A 20,766-nucleotide genomic window follows, 5' to 3' on the forward strand; every position below is an offset into this window, starting at 1 on the left:
GCGAAGAGGAAATATTTTACCTTGTGTGTCGCAGCTCTCGTGTAATTATATATATTTTTATATAAATATGAAGGAAATACTTTTTATAAGTGTAAGTAAAAAATTGTTATTCATTCATTGAATCATCCATTTGATCATTCATCCATCTGTCCATCCATCCATAATCCATTCATTATTTATTCTTTGATTCATGATCAATATCCACTTCCTGACCCTCTCCCAGAAGCACAGAGCAACAGGCTGGACGCACCATGGACAGGACACCACCACAGATTACAAAGTAGTCATGTAATACATACACATGGACACAGTGTTGACTTGACTTGCCCATCACACACACACACACACACACACACACACACACACAGGGCAATTCAGAGTCACCAGTTCAGCTGAAACACGTTTATACTGTGGAGGTAAAAATCTATTATAAATGTTATAAAATATATCCTACATTATAGATATTATTCCTTACCTCAGAACTTTGTAATACTAAGTCCACAGGTATAAATCTGCTTGGCGTTTGTCCACCAATGTACAAGTGACATGAAGCTAAATAAGACAGAACCCACAAGACTCGTTTAATACTATTTACTAAATAACAAACATCACATTTGTGCTGATGGTCAGTAGTCCATGTGAAATGCTTTTCCAATACAGTGTGCTCCAGCTGGTGGCCAGATACATTCATAAAGTACTGTACACTCATTATACATTGGCTCTTCTTTGAGATCGGAACATGAGGTTCAGTGTGGTCATATTTTACGTGTTTAATGAGGAAACCTCCACGACATGTGGCAGACCGATTGTAGAGATGCACATTCGTGACTCTAAACATGCACGCTCTCAAAAGCTGATAGGTAAAGCTTGCCCCTAAGGCACAGATAATAAACAGCAGACTTCGTAAAATGGGTTCCCCTCTAAAGAGAATATCTTTGTCATACTGTAATTTTTTCTCTCATTCAGACATTCTTGTGCGTTTAGTATGAGTCTCATGAACACCGGCATCAGCAGCTTGTTCTTAATGCAGCAGCAGACTGGCAAACACACATGCTCAGGTACAGTCAGTGATCACACACTGTGCAGGTAAAACCAGGCTGTCCAAACTGTTAATAAGTCAAACACAGCTGACACGGGTACATTTATAAAAACAGAAGAGCCTGTTTTCAAATACAGTTTAGCAAGCATAATATATACATTTGAACTCATAAAATTTATGCACAATTTGTTTTTCTGGTTTAAAGTCACAAAAGTCTTTTAAACACCTCAGTAATATATGTGTAGTTAAAAATGCATGTGCGGCTTTGCTTCTTGTAACACAGAATGCTAAATCTAAAACTATTAAACCTGAATAATTTTAAAATCATTACGCAGCAATTATGCCACTTTTACAAAAGGAAATTATTAAGTGGCAATTTCTCCCCCAAAGCATTTTCATTATTCATGAGCATTAACATTAATTTATCCTTGTTATCTTTGTCTATTTTCCTTGTAAAAATGTGTAATGTGCTGCAGAATTTAAAAAAAAGGGTTCCCTGTGGTTCAAATAACTTAATTTCACAGTTATTAAAATGACCATAAAGCTCTTGGATTCTCAAAGGCAAACTGCACTTCCAGACCAGTATGCTGTTGGACTGTGCTTTTGTATAAGACCTTCTTATCAGTCTTTTCACCCATTTTTTGCAGTTGTTTCCTTACTTACTATACTGGAAGGTCTTGGCTGTCAACATATACAGTTATACACTAAGCTCAAAAACTGATCTTAATAAATAAAAGTTCCTATTTGGACAGTATCCTAGTTCTAACATGAAACTCTCTAAAAGTGCATCATTTAAAATAAAAAATTAAGAAACATCATTATAATGAGCATAAAAACAGTGTTGACCTATGCTAATTTAATACACGGAGCAAATGAACAGAACCAAAATGCATACACTTGCTCCTCAATTTACAAACAATTGAGTTACATTAAAAAAAGGCATTTTTACATTTATATTCTCTAAAATTTCTCTGTGCACCTGAGTGAATGCTACTCAGCAATAAGTGTGTGGGATTCCCTTAGGATTGGAATAGGGGACTACCTTAATTCAACTTGCTTCTGCAGTGTTTACAGCTCTTTACTGGAGCTTGTGAGTGTAATGAGACTAACTGGCTCTGTAACAAGAGGCATAGCGTCACCATGGAGCCCAAAATAAACAGATGAGTGTGTCAAGGAGATGAGGAACATTGCGTGTGAATCAGTCAACAGTTGGTAGAAATGACATTTTTAACTTTCAGTAATTTTAAATTTAATAAAATGAGAATTTTTTAACTTACTGTAGCTACAAGATTTTATGACCGCTAAATAAATCAGTGGGGCATATGTAGTGTGACTTAATGGTAAAGGTGACTTTGCAGTTATGAACAAAAGAAGCTGCAAACAGACTTTTAGTCCCAATTATGTTCGTAAGTTGAGGAGAGAGAGTGTATGTTCATTTAGATTTCATTGATGGGCATAAAGTACAGCATTCATGGTTAACAGTCCTTGACACTGATACACCCTGTACATTCAGGGAGACACTGTCAGAGATAAGGCATCGCTTAGAATGACAAGCTTAATCATGCTGCATATGTTTTTAGCACATGCAGATGTTCCTTTTTCTATGTTTTTGTAGCCTTTAGATACAGATGAACGTACAGTGCCATTCTGGAGATATGCAATGAAGCCAAAAATCCCGGGATGAAAAGTAGAGAGATAAGGGAGCCGATAGTCGAATAAGGAGAGAAGGTGTGAACTGCAAGCTGAGCAGAGAGCAGGAGGATCGGGTGTTGGAGGGGCAAGGCTCGACTTCTCTACTCAGAAGTGGATACAGTCACCAGTTTCTTCTGGGCTGTCGCAGTCGATTCCTTCGCTGAGAGACTCCTACAGGACAGAGAAGCAAACATGGGTATCTCCACCTGCTTTGTGCAACAGGGTCTTTACTATGACCAATGGCGCGCTTTGGTGAGCTGCTATTACCATTCAAAAATCAAATCTTGGCATTTTACAAATTAGTAAATCAAAGTTCAAAACAAGCAAGATGAACAGTCAGAAAGACAGAATTTTTTAAATATATATATATATATATATATATATATCCATATCCATCCCTCATTTACAAAGGTGTATAGCAACTTCTGATGTCAGCTAAAATCTAAACAATATCTCCATATTAAAATTATCATGGGGCTTTCTGTATAAAAATTCTTTTAGAATTAGGAAGACACACTACAAATGGAAGAAAAAAAAAAAAAAAAACAACCTTTGGAAAGGAGGGATTTTAAAACTATTTTTAGAACATAGTGTTCCTCTTTATATTATGCTCTGTTTTCCACAGCTAGTTCAAATTCAACCAGTAAAAAGCTAATTATTTATATAGCATATTTAAAGCCTAGGAAACCTTCAGGAGATTCAAGCAAAACACAAATCATTTTAAGAAATTTTAATGACAAAAACATCATTTACACTACACATCTGTTTTCACTTTTTTGTGTAATCTTCACGTTTATCAAATTGATAAATCATGAGAATCCTAGAGACACATTTGACCAAATCCACCGTTACCTGAACTGAATTACACAGAAGAGTTGCTGAAGAAATCGGGTAAATTACCCCAGACATAAAGGGATGAACAGAACCATCTTTAAGAAGCAAAACCATGAGTGAATTATCCTGACGTTTTTTTAAATTTATAAGTGGGAAATGTGAAAATGTTGGTTTTTGCTTGAAAAATCCATTTGGTTTTTCTATATCTACTGTTCTACTCCTAGGCAGTTTGAGAGGCAGCATGGTGAAATTCTTAGAGATACTCACAGACATCTGCTCCCTGTATGAGGCTGTGGAGGGATGGAAAGAAGGAGGGAAGAGGGATACCGAGAGAGAAACAGGAATGGAAAGAACAAGCTGAAGCACTGGACACACACAGCCAAGCACACAAACCAGATGTTACAACAACAGCACACTTTGAACACAAACATTACGCCCAAAAGAATTTTGCACATATCCCAGAGCTGAAAAGACACTACATCCCAAAGAACTGTCTCCACTACAGTACAGTACTGTATGGTAAAAGAAGCATTCACCACTATAACAAAAGAAAAAGTTTTACAAATTTCTGTTGAAGTTCTGCCAAGATATCCCATTTTCCATAAAAATAAAACTGCAAACTTATTTACATAAAAACATTATCACTGAAATGATGTGTCCCCTTCCCCCTCCGGCCTTACGCCCTGTGTTGCCGGGTAGGCTCCGGTTCCCCGTGACCCCGTATGGGACAAGCGGTTCTGAAAATGTGTGTGTGTGTGATTGGTGACATTAAATCTCATAAAATGGCGAAAACTCCAGCATTACTTGAGCTGGACTCTGATTTATCTGAATCAATCATGATCATTTGCTCAGTTGGAAAAGTCAGTTCTTGCCCTTGTTTCCAAGGCAAACAGCTCGCTGTGGATGTGAGGTTTGGCCTCCTAAAGCAAGGCGGCACTCAGAAACAGACAATGGCATTCCAGACACATGGAGACATGGAGAGGACGCGACGAGCCCAGAGCAGAGCCACGAAACCAGACCAAAGAAAGCCAAAGCAAAATCATGAGCGTGAGGACACAGCAATCCAACCAGTGAATCGACCAGATGAAAGCCCCTGAGCAACTGAAGGAATGGTGCAGCACAAAGGTGGAAGGGTGAAACGCGACTATGTTCAGTCCAGGTAATTTAAAGTGAGTGCCACTATTACGAGTGGTTCTGATGACACTAACTTGGCTTTGCTGCAGTAGCATCGCCCCCTCTGGCGCCTCCGGGAATTGCAGGGCAGACGAGGAGGGGGCGAGGGGCAGCCAAGGCCTGTTTCCGGCGCTGTAGAGCCGTGGTCGCTTGACCTGGTCGTGACTGGACAGGGGGGTGTAACTATTCCGGCGGAGCAGTACCGGCCCGGGGTCCCTCCGGATTTTGTTCTGGACGGAGATGGGAAGAGACCTCCAGTGTTAAAAAGAGAGAGATACAGCACACACAGGCACGAGAAAAGCTCTTCACCTGGGCCTCTACATACATGACTGATGATCCCCTGAGGCATCTGGGTAACTGACTGCTACAGCGATCTTTGAACCGCCTCCAAATATACCATGAGGGGAGACAGCAGATCACTGCCACCACAGACACGCCAAAGTTCTCCTAAATCTCTGGACTGCCAGAGAAAAGCTCCCATGAGCAGATGCGGAGAAGACAGACGGGCGAGGCTAGCTGTGCACCAAATGCCAGGATAAAAACACCGACACTAAAACCAGAGAGTAGGCGTGGACTCTACAGGAGACTCATGGAGAGTGTTAATGAGTGATCAACATGGCTCCTGAAGGGTTTCACAAGAAAGCGACAAAAGGGTAACAAGGTAAACATTGACAAGTTTTTCAATGTCCTCAATGTAATGTGAAAGTGGAACACAAATACAAAAAAGTCATGGAATGATGAGATGCTGAAGCAGATAGCAAATGGCTGGTAGTGCAGTGGTTAGAGTTCAAAGGTCGCAGGTTCAAATCCCACCTCCAGGTGTAGTACCCTTGAACAAGGTACTTACCCTAAATTGCTTCAGTAAAGTTACTCAGCTGTATAGATGGGTAAATAATTGTAAGTAGCTGGGCACAGTGAGTCACTTCAGAGAAAACCGTCAGATAAATGAGTAAATGTAAATTGTGGTAACACTACTATAGATTCTGCTGGTGTTTGTATAGCAAAGCTGGTATGGCGGAAATCCCTTACGTCCAGAGTTAGCAAAATACATATCCAGAGCTTTCCAAAAAAATATATACAGAATTATATTCTCAAAGGGCAGAAGAGAATATTACTTGTTTTTGCACATAAATTTGTGGCCATAAATGATGATAACCGATTTGTAAATTAATGAAAAGATCTGTATTTTTAAAAGCAAAGTGAATTTTTAGGTCACTCTTCATCCCAAAATCACCTGAAAAGCCTGGCATTATACACATTAGAAAATTATGTCAGACACAAATATGAATATCTAAACTGTGATGTTGCAAGGATGTTTTTATTTAGAAATGGACGAAAAGGGCAAAGGGGACAAAATTACTTACAAACGGTCGATCGCGATGTGTGTTCACAGCCTCTATATTCAAGCAAAACATTTCCACTTTACACCCTGTGAGTAAAGAAGTTGGTCAGAACACGGAAAGATTACAGAAAACTGAAATGTAGAAACGTGGGAACAGAGGAAAATACGGTGAATTGGCAATGTAATGTAATGTATGTGTGTGTTTGTGACAAAATGCAAATAATATCTGGTACTGCAGAGCTCATCTGGCGACTTTACCGTAGGCCACTGGGGTTAGCTTAAGGACAGTGTGAAGAGGACACTTCAGGTAGGGCAGGTCATCTGAGAAAAAGAGCGGACAAAAACAATGATACTGAATGAATGTGTTCTGCTCCGAGACCCGAGCTGCACTTTGTTAAAAGGGCACCTCCATCAAAAGGTCTTGCGCACACAAACACACTTTCTGTCTGACCCATATTATAGCAGCTCACATTTAACTGAGTTTCTGTACAGTTTATCAAGAGGTACATTTTCCCATTAAATGTTTGAACAGAACCTTTGACCTCTAACACTGTAGCTGTTCTAACATGGACCAGAAGAATCCAGAAATGATCCTGTAGCTGTAACAACTCTGATACTGTGTCGACACAACAGTTAAAGCCAAATTCCATGTCACACCGATAACAAATCTGGCAAGTTTATGTCAAAACTGTTTAAACAAAACATTTATTATCTCCACAAAAGTTTTAACACATTGATTTGACAAAAATATAAAGCATGTTAACAGTTGGACAGTCGTCTGTCACATTTGCACATGCTCTCCAGGTGTGATCTGACAAAGGAAAGGAATGAGAAGTCGACCATCCCCTTGTGGTTTGGTTCACAACACAAAAGGCAGTGGGATAAATACAGTAAAAATACAGTAACTTGCATTAGCTGATGCTTTATTGTACACAGAGCCCTTTGGAGAGACTCTACCCATGTTACTGTCAGCTGCCCATTCAGTCCCAAACCTCCCTTTTTCTCTTTGCGCCCAGCTTGTAGTTCTGACTTTGTGTTCAGACAGTGACAGAGAGCTTGGTAAGACCTGGCCCCCAGCAAATTGTGAGTAGAGTTCAGGAAGAGGTCCATGTGGATCACAAAACTGTCCACTGCTCTCTCAGCTCTGCTCCTGAGCCTCTTCCTGGTAGAAAGCACTTGTTCTCATTCATAATTACAGGCAGGGCTGCTTCAAAGAATGTCAATCCTATAGGGATGGTTATTATTCTTATATAAAATCTCAAAATAAACATGTGAAATACATAATTATGATTTACACACCTGATCCTACTTACCTCCTTGGTGTAACCAATGCAACTTGGGCTTCACTTATTTTTACACCTGCACTACTTGTGTGTTTCTACTACACACATGATTTCATCTAAGCAACATATGGAATTGGTCATTACACACCTATTATATCACATGAGAAAGTGATTCTCATTAAATAACTTTCGTAAAACTAAGGGACACCAGGACACTTCACAAACTTTCAAACAGCACTGTCACTTATTCAATATGTGATATAGGGTAATAGTGCAGTGGTTTGAGCTGTTGTGTTTTACTTGCTGGACAAAGGTTCAAATAATACCTCTTGTAGTACCTTTGATCAAGGTATGCACCCTAATGTGCTCAAAATTTACCTTGCTTTATAAAAGGGTAAAATTATTGTCAGTGGTTTAACACTGTAGGGCACATTGGAGTAAGAATCTGTGAAATGTGTAAACATCTGTTTGGAGGAACACTTTAAATAGATTTCACAAGAGGAAAAGGAGGGATTAAAAGGGCGAGAAGTTGACAGTTGGCAGGTACGGAGCTTGGACACAAGAACAACATGAAGAGAAAAGGTTCGTATTCACACATGAAAGTAGCGTGTTGTATGTGTTTACCACATATGGAACTGGTATGAGGAAGCATGTGTGCTTGTGTGTGTGTTTATGTCAGCACTCACCTGCACTCTTGTCCAGGAAGTAGGCAAGCAGGCAGCGCATGACAGCCTGGTGGCAGATGACCAGCACGTTTCCCTGCCTTTCCAGCTCCATGATCACGGGTTCCAGTCGCTGCACCAGGTCCTGGTAGGACTAGAAAGAGTGGGAAGGGACACGTTGGACCGCACTGTACTATCCCCTGGCGCTAGGCTGTTCTCAGCAGAGCACAGGCATACCTCCCCTCCAGGGTAGCGGTAGTGGTACTTGTCCTGGTCCCGCAGTGCAAACTCCTCTGGAAAGGAGTCTTCAATCATCTTGTAGGTCATCTCCTCACACACCCCCTGAAGGGCAAATATAAAAAGGTTGCTGCAAACAGGAAAGAACACACTGAGGTTCTGATGCAATTCCAACGACTCCATTGTGACCTCTGTGCGACGATACATCCAGCGTGTGTTCATTGCTCAGATGCGGTGGAGGGGGTGAACGAGAATCAGTACTGACCGCATCAATCTCATTGAGGATCTTCCACTGCTCGTAGGGCACACCCAGCTCCTCGGCCGTCTGGATGGTCCTCCGCAACTGGCTAGTCCAAACCTTCAGGTCCGAAAGCTGGTGTTCCTCAATGAAGCTCTTCAGCGCATGAGCAAACTGGGACGTAAAGGGATGGAGGAGAAACATAAACAACCAATTCCTTTTTAACTACTTAACTGCTTCCTTAAATTGTTTTATTGCTTTTTTCTAAAACATGCCTTGTCTAGATTTCTGCGGTTGTTCAAAGGTTCGCTAAATTTGCGTAACATTAATGGCCCTGTCAACCCACGACACAGGCAGAAGGTGCAATATACCAGTCAAGACTCTGATATGCATCTTTATAAATAACCAGTTTCCTGTTGTAAATGGCCTCTGCTGGTGAAGAAACATCATGGCATTGTGGCCTAGTAGGGGTGGCAACCCAGTACGAGGCGGAGAAGGGAGGGCTTTTAATCATTAGGTTTACTGCCCAGGATAGCACATTTCCTGACACACAGATTAGCACTAACCAGAGGGCTGATAAAAGAAAGGTCTATTGACTCAGACACACAAATCCCACAGACAGAGAAACTCCAGCACTACAAATGAGAAGTTTGACCAAGTAAAGATACAAAGAGTCCCACATTCACAGAAAACCCCTCTTGTTAGTGTGGTCTCCTTTGTAACATGCATCCACATGTGGTTTAAGTGGTTTGTAATAATCCCTCCCCAGGTGCAGCTGTCTGTCTCAGAAAGGGGGGGTGGAAGAGAGTAAGAAGGACCAGTCTGATGGTGGTTCAGACACATTACATTTATTCAACACTTTTCTCCAAAGCAACTTACAATGTTAGTCTACTTACAGTTATTTACATAGCTGGGTAATTTTACTGTATCAATTTAGGGTAAGTACTTTGCTCAAGGGTACTACAGACAGAGGTGGGGATCAAACCTGCAACTTTTGGGTTCAAAGGCAGATGCTCTACCCACTATGCTAGCATCTGTCCCAGTTGGATACACTTCCTATTCTGCTAGACCTGCTGATTTTCCTTTACTTTCCAATAGAGAAAACCCACCTGTTTACCGCGTGCAGACAGCTCCGAATCCCCACCGATGCGGCCCTGCATGTTATGGTCGCTCTCTCCGTGTCGGCACAGGTAGATGGAGTGCGAGTGCACATGGATGTTCATCAGATAGTACACTATCTTGCTCTGGATGTAGTCCTGCACGCGATTTACCAGGAAGCGGCGCCCTACGTTGATCACCTTGATGAAAGACGTGTCCCTGGTGGTGAAGAAGCAGAAGCGCAACATTGACTTCAGGGTGCAAAGAGCATATATCCTCAGTTAGCAGGGTACCATGGTAACTTCTACCATCATAATCACTACTCTACCACACATATCACATTATTAAATATCAGACAGAAATAACACACAATGCCACATTTTTGAGTATTACAATTATAATGTAATTACTCTTTCATGAAATACTATGAATTGAACATACAGTACGACTGTGTGTGTGTGTTTACACAAGTGTGGAAAAACCAGACTGTACGACAATGACATTGCAAGCTGCTCTGAGTTCAGTGGTGCCGTGAATAAACTAGAGATCAAGTTTATACAGACACCCCACACTCGACTTTAGCAAACAGACCACTCTTCAACCCCTTATGTAAGTCAAGAGTTACATATGTCAGATTCTCCTCCTCCCCACCATTCAACATCAAGGGCTCCTTTATACCTATAGCATCCTTTACTATCATATTTATAATCGATACAGCTAAACCTGGTTCCCGTGCTATGGACGATAAAATTTATCCACCTTCATACTTCCTTATGTTCAATTTCCAATTTCAATCTTCAAATCAATCACCGTACGCTTGCGAGACAGTTCTCGTTTTCCTTGAAGTGCATATTAATCGGGGGGGGGGGGGGGGGGCACAGTGGCCTTGGCCAGGTCTTGCACTCTGGCAGGTCTGGGGTTCGAGTCCTGCTTGGGGTGCTCGTGACGGAATGGCGCCCCCTCCTGGGTGTGTCCCCTCTCCCTCCAGCCTTGTGCCCTGTGTTGCTGGGTTAGGCTCCGGCTTGCCACAACCCTGCTTGGGACAAGTGGCTTCAGAGTCTCTCTGTCTGTCTGTCTGTCTGTGTGTGTGTGTGTGTGTGTGTGTGTACATGTTAATCACCAGGCATTGTAAATAACAAAAAGGGTTCAAAACAATCTAAAAAAAGCACCACAATAATGCAAGGAGATGTGTTCACAGCTCAAAACACGTGGGAACTGGAAAGATGCAGCTTCCTGCCTTGTCCGACTACACTGACTTACGCTTCTCATATTTCAGATGTTTTGCGTAACCACTATCCATAAATGTGTATGCTTGGAATTTTTTTTTTTTTTTTTACATAAATCCGGACTTCTGTAAAATGAGTTTATGTAAGTAGAGTGGTGCCTGTACTGTTAAAACACAGCTGTAGAAAACATGCATGATAAAAGAGCTGGTAGCATAGTGGTTAGAACTGCTGTTTTTGGACCCAAAGATTACAGGTTTGAATCTCACCTCTGGCTGTAGTACCTTTGAGCAAGGTACTTATTCTAAGCTGCTACAGTAAAATTCCCCAGGTGTATAAATGGGCAAATAATTCTGCGTAGCTTAACACTGTAAGTTGCTTTGGAAAAAAAGTATTATCTAAATGAAGTAAAGGATTCCACAACCAAACAGTTTTTACCACTGGCATGGGAACAGGTAACACTGTCGCCACCATTTGGCAAGTTTTTTTAATGACATGAGGAATTTACATGTGCTAAAATGGCAGTACAGAGGGGTCCTGGAAATCTAGTTTCTGTAGTGTCACACAACACAATGATAAAGTAAAAGTGAAAATATATCCTTTTGAGGTAAAATGACTTCAAATATGAACAAAAGTTTCTCACTTGTCGTATTCATCGGGGTCCAGCGGCTGGTATGTCACTTTGTAACATTCGATTCTCTTAAGAAAGTCATCCATCACTCGCTCCCTGTGTCTCTCGGGATAATCTGGACTGGACACCTTGACTTCCTGTGGTCGATATTCACCCACAGTGCAGATAATGTGAGAAATGCAAAGCTGCACAAGACTATATGGGTTACCATAGTGTTGTGCTTTACCTCGTATTAAAACGTACCAGAATGTTGGCAGCAATCACTTCTGGGTCGTCACAAACGGACTCGACAAAGAACACCTGGACAAGGAGAGGCTGTTAAACATTTGCAGATGTGCACTGTTCTCCGTAGCATCACCGAGTCACTTTTTGCACTGGGATGCAAAAGTCCATGAAAGGGCAACATGAGAGGAGAACTGGGCCATGTACTTCCAGACATAATAGAGCAGGTCAGAACCTCTTCATTTGGACTACCTTGTAGCCGTTCTCCTTTGCAAAACCAAGAATGAGGTCTCTTCTCTCCTGTGTCGTGTTTGTGGCATCAAACACCTAAAAAATAAACAAAATACTGTTTTTTACTAATGATTGTTTATTTTTAAGTCTCCCTGCCAGATTTGAAACAAAACACAGTTTTTTCTTTTTTTTTTTTTTTTTTAAATAATGATTGAAATCTGGCGGGGAACCTTTGCTCAAACATGTCCACTTGAGTGTATATACAGCATTAATGTATGTGAGGATAGTGGCCAGCTGGTAGAGTAGTGGTTAGAGCTACTGCACTGGACCCAAAAGTCACCAGTTCAAATCCCGCCTTCAGCTGTAACACCCTTGAGAAAGGTACTTAACCTAAATTGCTCCAGTAAAGTTACCCAGCTGTATAAATTGGTAAATAACTAAATAGATTAACACTAAGTCACTTTGGAAAAAAGTGTCATAAATATCATAATGTACTGAGTTTATGGTGGATCATCCAGATAAACTGAGGCATAGAAAATATTGTTGAAGAATACAGCAATCGTGCTGCTAATCTGAAATGTGTAAAGATTAATTCTCACATTCCTGTTTTTTCTTTTTTCTTCAACACCGACAGTTAAAACTATCGCAGTAAACAAGAGTAATTTTGATGTGGTCAGGTTGTCAGAGCTCCAAATATTTACTTTTAATAATCTGTTTTAAATTTTTAATAGGAGTGTCATGAGCAGACTTAGCTGGAGCGCACAGGGTAGTGTAATCTGTTTGGGCCAAGTTTTTCGCAGCTGTGTTCAAGTGTTTAAGAGTAGGATGACTGACTACAGATGCTCCTTGACTAACGATGGGGCTGGGATCTGATAAACCCATAATAAGTGGAAAAATTGTAAGTCGAAAAACAATACAATACCCCACCTACCGATTATCATAGTCTAGCCTACCTTAACTGTGTTCAGAACACTTACCGTAGCCTACAGCTGGGCAAAATTTAAGCAAGAGACACACATGGGCGTTTAGTAGACATGATGGGATGCGAAAACACAAGATTAAAAAAAATGCTTTCACCACTGTATCACGTATTTACACTCATTGGCATGATCACTAGAGAGACTGCGAGCGTGGTTGAGAGGATGCTGCGGCTCGCTGCCATCGCCCAGCATCGGGAGAGAGTATCGTACCGTATATCGCAAGCGCAGGAACAGATCGAAATTCAAAATTCAAAGTAGGGATTCTACCAAATATGTATCGCTATCATACCATCATAACTTCGAAAAATCGTAAGTCAAACCATTGTAAGTAGAGGAGCATCTGTAGTCACATACTAAGAGGGTGGGGATCTGGGGGACTGTCCAAAGCAGGTCAAATCTCAGCTGAATTAACTGGAACACCTCACTACTCCAATTACCCTCTTTTCAACACGTCATTGTCCTAGAGGCTAACATACCTGTTCCATCAATGACAACGATTGTTCAGTGAAGATGTGGCAATGGGAAGCATGGTATGTGTTAAATAAAACTATTTATTTCATGCAAAACTCCAGAAAATTCAGTCTCTTTCTCCTAATGTAATGCACAAATTGTATTTTCTATGAGATGTATGTCACTTTGGAGAAAAGTGTCTGCTAAATGAATACATGTAAAATTCAGAAGGGTTCACAAACTTTTCCCTTACAGCAGTGTACTCATTTGTAAGACCACATTAACATCTCAACCATCTGTAACTTCAACATATTGACATCCACAGTAAAAGTGTAAAACACAGGAAATGGTTTCTTACAGCAATTTGGCCTCCTTCCTCATTCAGGTATGATTTTACATCTTGCAGAGCCACAAGAGCACATTGTCTGTGGGTGTAAAGTTGTAAGCAATGAAAAAAATACTTAAACACAAACTGAAATCCTACATAAGCCACCTGCCAACAACAGAGAACACTTAACATCACTTTCATTGTATCCACCTTTCTGGGGGTCAAAATTACATAGCTACAGCTAAATAATGATACTATATCTTTCCCATCAAACTGGCCTGTACCATTCAGACTGGGGGGAAAAAAAAAAAAAGTTGAAATTTACACTATGGTGTTAAAATGTACTAGTTATAGAAATTGTTAAGCATGGTAACTGGTAATATTTTTGTACTGGTTTAAGGCTGTGCTCTGTGCTGTGGAATGTAAGACCATTGCGTGAGAAGCAGGCTGTCCCAGGCACCAGGTCAGAGGTTTTCCAATAAAGACAGGCTGTTGACACCAAGAGCATGTCATAAAAGGCTGGTGGTCCCTTGCCTGGAGCGAGGTCAGTTTAAGGTAAGCTAGATGATAAGAGTTGGATAGTTCAGCTTCAGGGTGAGGAGTTTTTAAGTACAAAGGACTAGAAAGTTATTATGCAAAAAGGCAGGAAAATATTGAACACACCTGTTGTAACAACCTGTAATGAATTATGTATGAGCTTGGCAAATAAAAGCAGGCAATAAAGACTGACTGAGGAGACACCCAATTTCCGGGGCTCTCCCATTGGCTGATGTTGTTCTGCAAAGTCTTTCTGTGTCTGAGTGTATTTCTTTTAGTGTCCCCTACAGCTGAAACGGGAAAGATTTCTTTCATAATACACATATTTCAACACACAAAGGATGTTTAAAAGAAGAATCTGAGGTGACTAGCTGGGACACTTTCCAAAGGTGGTACTCAATCATGTACTAATGTACACGACTCAGTATATTCAAGCAGTGTTACAACAGTGACTATCATATTCCACATCCATCTTTACTTATTTTTAACCTTATAAATCTATATAAAAAGTATCTTGCACTTCACTAGACCCACTGTGCAATGGCAAAATAGAGCTCTCTAATACAACATGGCAGTAAATCATTTAAAAGCCTAATTACACTTCTCCGTAGAAAAGGTATCACTTTCTGGGCAACGTGTGTCATGGTAACTTACTTGCTAATGCATTTTTACACGCGTACCTATATCAGCAGAATCCAACCATATGAGAGACCAGCCCAAAAGAAAACCTGAGAAATGAGGAGTAATGGTGTGGCCACTAACAACTGTGACTGTGGAGACAGAATCCACTGAAGTGGACATGGTAAAGTGTCTTTTCTTCCAGATCGTATCAAGTTCTGCTAAATATCCATGGTTGTAAAAAGTTTTATTAGAGGTCAGCAGTGTCATGTATTTTCAGTTCAAGGGGAATCCTGTCCCTCACGTTACACTGTCTTCTGCTTGCTATACTTGCGATTTAGGCAAACACAATACTGTACATGTCAAATTACAATATGAGCCTGTAGTTCAAAATCAAAGACACTCCAACTGAATCAAGCTCCAAAACCTCACCTTTTGTTTTTTTTTTTTTTTTTTTTTTTAAAAAAAAGCAGAACTCTCATCAGAGAATCTTGCAACAGGTAGCTTAGGTTAGTGTGTCAAATGAGTACTTACTTCCTTATTTTCATCGCTTCCTCGTTGTCATGTCTGAAGAAGTCGTAGGACTTGTAGGCCTTGACGGCCTCTCGCCGATAAACGCCCAGGTTGAACACTGTGGGACGAAAGCATGGCGGTCATTGCCGATACCCTCACAGGTTAAATGAAGTGACGTTAGTATGCTTTATGCCACTTTGCTGTACTTAAGATTCCTGCTGATAAACCTTAAGGCAGAATGAGCTGGAACGAGCTGTTCCCACTTATCTTACCACCTCTTGATGCCAACATGGTGATACCAATCCTACTGCTATTTTTCAATTACGTGCCTATGCAGCCCCACTTTTTTCCTTTTTTTTCACTGTATGATACGTACATGATAACTTAATCTAAACAATAAGTGTCTGCAGGACTGAAATGTAGGTGCAAGATAAGCCTCAATAATGAAAGGGTTGGAAAGACTAGTAGTTTTAGATAATGACGCTGAGTAAAATAAAATGTTCTGATAAGCTGTGCAGTCAATGACATTAGTAATGTTCGTTATTTCCACTGATGGCCAGTCACACTCACCTTTGGTTGGCACACCTATCCAGTTGAGGTAGCGAGTCAACTTCTTGGACATGTAGGTCTTGCCCCTCGCAGGAAGGCCAATCATCACAATCACTGTGGGGGAGTTGGTCATGTAGGAGGCCCATGCTGACAAATACACACAAACAATGAGAAAACGTGTTGTCCGTACCAGGCAATGCGCTTCAGTTATTAATAAGAAAATGAAAAAAAGAGGATGCACAAATCAAAAGGTTAAAATGTATAATGAGCACATTGATGCTATGAAAGTTGTTAAGGCAGCAAGCACCTGCTTAATAACTGGATCAATATGAACTCTTGTTAATTAATAGTTTGTAAAGTTAACAACAGGCGAAAAACAATGGCTGGGGGGGTAAAGGATGCAACTGAGACAAGGGTTGGTCTACCAAAACAGGAACTTCCCATCCGACCACCTTCAGACCGGCTTCATCCATGCCTCATCCATCATGTCCAGAATGTGTCATTACCAGTATAAACGCGTCTTCATTTGTTCTCAAAATTATGTAGAGCAAAAGGAGAACTAAGACAACTATGACACAAAGTCACTGCAAAAATGCGTTCACTGCTTATTTATGCTTATTGATCATGCCTGCTGTAGACAGAGCCCTTGTGTGGGAACTGGGAAATCCCAGATTCAAACAGCTCCTCTTGGTATAGTGCCCTTGAGCAACTTATTTACCCTGAATTGCCCTAGGAAAAAAAATACCAGGCAGTAGAAATGTATTAATAATGCTAAGTAGCTTCGTACACAAACCAAACATTGTAAGTCGCTTTGCAGAAGTATGTGAATAAATAAATGTAAATAGTCTTCCCAGGTGGATTTGCCCAAGGTGGAGGAGTTTAAGTATCTTGGGGTCTTGTTCACAAGTGAGGGGAGAAGGGAGCGTGAGATCGGCCGCAGACTGGGTGCAGCAGCAGCAGCAGTAGTAATGCGGTCGCTGTACCGGACTGTAGTGGTGAAGGGGGAGCTGAGCCATAAGGCAAAGCTCTCCATTAACCGGTCAATCTACGTCCCTACCCTCACCTATGCTCATGAACTTTGGATAATGAATAAGATCGCGGATACAAGCGGCCGAAATGAGTTTTCTCCGCAGGTTGTTGGGACTCACACTCCGTGATAGGGTGAGGAGTTCGGACATCCGGGAGGAACTCAAGAGTAGAGCCGCTACTCCTCCACATTGAGAGGAGCCAGGTGAGGTGGTTCGGGCATCTGATAAGGATGCCCCCTGGGTGCCTCCCTTTGGAGGTATACCAGGCATCGCCAACTGGGACGAGGCCCCGAGGTCGACCCAGGACCCACTGGAGGGCTTATATCTCACAGTTGGCCTTGGAAAGGCTGGGGATCCCCCAGGTTGAGCTGGAGGAAGTTGCAGGGGACAGGGGCAGCTGGGCCTCTCTACTCTCCCTGCTGCTACCGCAACCCTACTAGGACAAGCGGGAAAGAAAATGGATGGATGGATGGATGGATGGATGATCTTCCCCTACCTTACGTGAAAGTAATACATTCCCAAAAACTCTTTGTAAGGTAAATTCTCAGCACAACTTAAAATTCCAAATTACCAGTATGTGAGAACTGAATTATAGGATTCCCTTCAAAAAGCAGCTCTGTGATTCAAAATTAAGCATAACTACATTTTTCTTCTAACTGAAAGCTCAGATATTTAGTTTCAAAAGGAAAACAATCTGCCCAAAAGGTCTTCACAATGCTGTATATGTCAATTAAGCACATAGTAAAAGCTCATTGTAAGCACTTTTTCCATCATTCTCCTTGGGCAGCTCACATGGTTTTCATACCTGGATAGACCTGCACCTTCAAACCACTGCACTGAACTGATTTTGCAACAAATTGTAACATAATGGTTAAAGCTGGTGCCTTTGGATGCAAAGGTCGCAGGTTCGGGTCTCGCTTCCAGTTGCAACAGCCTTGAGCAAGGTACTTACCTCTGCTCCACTAAAATTACCCAGCTGTATAAAAAGGTATTATAATAAGGTATAATTACAAGTAAGTCATTTAACACTGTAAGATGCTTTAGAGAAAAGTGTCAGGTAAATGAAGTAATGTAAATTAGACTTGTCTGTCCATACAGGTTCCGTCAATAGCAGCTGCTGCAGCTGGAAAAAGGTGGCTTCGAAGAGCAAGACTCTCAAAGAGAAAGAGCGATTTTACTGTCTTTCTGCTACATGGCTTCTGTACTGTTACTTTGACTATCCAGCAGTTGGTCATTCTGCTCCAGTCCTCTTGCTAAAAAGCCATTTATTTATTTTCACTTCCTTTAAAATGTTAACCCAGATCAGGTCAACTGTAACAAAAATGTAGAATTTTTTTTTTCCCCCCCTGAACAACAGGATTGGAACATGTCATCTTAAGCACAAGACATCTTTCACTGACTGCTAAACAAATATTTCCATCTAATAAATATTTCATGTATTTTATGATATGCCTGCCATGTGGATGGACTGGCTTTACATGTGTGCTTTCAATATGTTTAAACAGTATTATTTGTAAAGCATAAAGCATCAGAGCATAAAAACTATTCATATTTCAAAGTCTAGGGATTTGACTGGTTTTTAATACATCCTGATCACAATGTAAATGTCACATATTCCTAAGAAGTTCCATTCGAAATCTCTTTGCAGTCAAACAATGTTCTTTGGTAGGGAAAGAAAAAAGAAACTGAAAATGGAACTCTACTCACAGCATTTTTTCTCCTGGGCCCTAATCTCAGTCTTCTTTGACTCTGCTGAGTTTAGCAGCTCGGCATCTCGCCATGGTCCTGAGGACATGGTGAAGGGACTGCGAGTCGTCCTGAGCACAGCTTGGGCTACGTTTCCGTCACTCAGATTCCTGATACCTGGCACCTCATGACTAAATTAATAAACACAAAGGTAAAGAAAAACAGTGAAACTGTCCATACTTCCTGAAGATAAATGTGCACGTTTGCAAACATGTCATTTTATGTATTTAAATTTATACATAATAATGTGTACTCAATATATACTTACCTAGATACACTAACACACAGCACATGTAATAAGACTTTGAAATGTAGTAATGTTAAACACAATACTTAAAATCAAAATCTACACTTTTACTGAATTCAAATTAGTCATTCTGCAATTGAGCCTTTTTAATATGTAAAATATAAAGCAAGTGACTAGTATCTAGAAACTCTCACGTTTCATCGGGGCAAGAAGACGTGTGGGGGGAAAAAAACATTCAACTTCCCCTTTAAATTTTAGACCGTTGAGCGAAAAATGTCTATGAAATTAATCGTTTCAGAAATACATTTAAGCCATGTTAACTACGATTTTGTAGTACAGCAACTTAAACCACATCCGATCGCAGAAGAAAAAAAAATTCAAAAAGCTAAATAAATATGTTCTCAACAGCCGTTTTGCAGATTATTTATTATTATATTATTATTACTAGTGACTTCTTTCTGCATTGCATGATTTTCATCACCCACGTACAAAACCAGTGTGTGTGTGTGTGTGTGTGGTCTCAAACCCCAGCCGGACACACACACACACACACTACCTGACCCAAAACGGCCGCGCTGTGCGACGTCATTAACCTGAAGCCGCGCGGCGGAGTAAATTGCAAGCCGGGGGATTTCAGGCGGTTCCTCGCACGCTGATTTACCACACATAGCACAAAGGGAGCATTGCAGCACTTCCTCGTGCCTGTCTTTGACAGTCGCCCGGACAGCTGTCACGCAACGAGAGCCGCGCTGCACCACGTTCTAACGGAGGTCAAACGAGCGGCTCTCGATGACGGAGCGCGGAAGTCACTTACCTACAGCGCCGCGCAAGCCATAGCCAACGACTGCGGGAAATGGCTATAAGCGAAGTGATGGATTTATATCGATACGATTAGCAGTTTTGCTCCATATTTCTTTGTTCCTCCGCTATATTTCAAAATTGAAAGCAGAAGCAGGTATGTTGCCCTTTTTATCGGGTGACTCCTACCTGGCCACGCTTACCTTGCGCTGCGACAATTTATCCGCAGCGTAATGCGGTTATTACGGCAAGAAACAAAGTGTACCGTACGATACGGCTGACCTTCCAAATTAACATTCGCCCACAGTTTGAATGAAGGTGTGTCTTTACGTCACAATCCTTTTACCGTAATCCTTAGTGTGTACACATATTTAGAAAGCCACCGAAAATCAACTCCTTGCAAGTGCTCCCGCTGCAGGTTAGAAAAATAAATCTGGTCTGTGCTGAAAGGTCATATTGGTTATTAAAACATGGCTAGCTTCTTAAATAACTTTAAAAATAGTTTCTGATTTTTTTTTTCCCCCGCGCAACAGAAGGGAAAAATCTAACACTGGATGTAGTAGCAGATAAAACAAAGCAGTTCAGCCAGGTCTATCCGAAGAAGTGTCATTGGATAAGTATTAAATGTTACAGGCATTTCTCGTTCTTAATTACTGCAAAATCTCGGATACAGGAAAAAATTCCATGAATGGCCACAACTCATGGACAAAATCAGAGTTCCTACCTCTGTGTCCTTGTAAGAAGAATCAGGCAGCTGTCAAGTCTTCTCTGCACTGTATTTCCATGGCCAGTTTCAGCTCAGGAAACTTCAGCAAACAGCACCTGGATGGTGCGATTAGACATAGATTCCTTCTCCACTCAATCCAGGTGGAGTTTGCATGTCATATCCTTCCTGTTTCTGTTGATTTTCTCTGGGTGCTCTGGTTTTCTGCCACAGTCCAAAGACATGTGTTTCAGGTGAATTGGTGACTGAATTTTCCATAGATTATGTTTATGTATAAGTGTTTTACATTGCTCTGGAATAGAAATGAGAAAATTATGGTAGGGAGTTCAGTGTATTGTATCTA

The 20,766-nt window shown here is 41.1% G+C and overlaps 1 protein-coding gene across 4 annotated transcripts; it reads right to left on the reverse strand.

The window, feature by feature from the left end:
* Positions 1-622: 622 nt before the first annotated feature.
* Positions 623-19,971, reverse strand: pfkfb2b (6-phosphofructo-2-kinase/fructose-2,6-biphosphatase 2b). 4 transcript variants are annotated; one of them, XM_018725893.2, is made up of 17 exons: positions 19,903-19,971; positions 18,616-18,785; positions 15,902-16,027; positions 15,353-15,449; positions 13,694-13,760; positions 11,927-12,001; positions 11,696-11,752; positions 11,465-11,589; positions 9,610-9,817; positions 8,528-8,674; positions 8,263-8,367; positions 8,050-8,179; positions 6,339-6,401; positions 6,103-6,167; positions 4,774-4,968; positions 3,833-3,855; positions 623-2,902 (listed from the first exon to the last, which is right to left on the reverse strand). In XM_018725893.2, exons 2-17 carry the CDS (start codon positions 18,701-18,703, stop codon positions 2,833-2,835), a joined length of 1,641 nt encoding a protein of 546 aa, XP_018581409.1. In that variant the 5' UTR covers positions 18,704-18,785; positions 19,903-19,971; the 3' UTR covers positions 623-2,832. The 4 variants fall into 4 exon arrangements, with proteins under 4 accessions (XP_018581409.1, XP_018581408.1, XP_018581410.1 ...); XM_018725892.2 differs by having other exon boundaries at positions 19,716-19,971; XM_018725894.2 differs by having other exon boundaries at positions 19,889-19,966.
* Positions 19,972-20,766: the final 795 nt, after the last annotated feature.

The sequence above is a fragment of the Scleropages formosus genome, chromosome 22 (assembly GCF_900964775.1).
Source record: "Scleropages formosus chromosome 22, fSclFor1.1, whole genome shotgun sequence".
NCBI lineage: Eukaryota > Metazoa > Chordata > Actinopteri > Osteoglossiformes > Osteoglossidae > Scleropages > Scleropages formosus.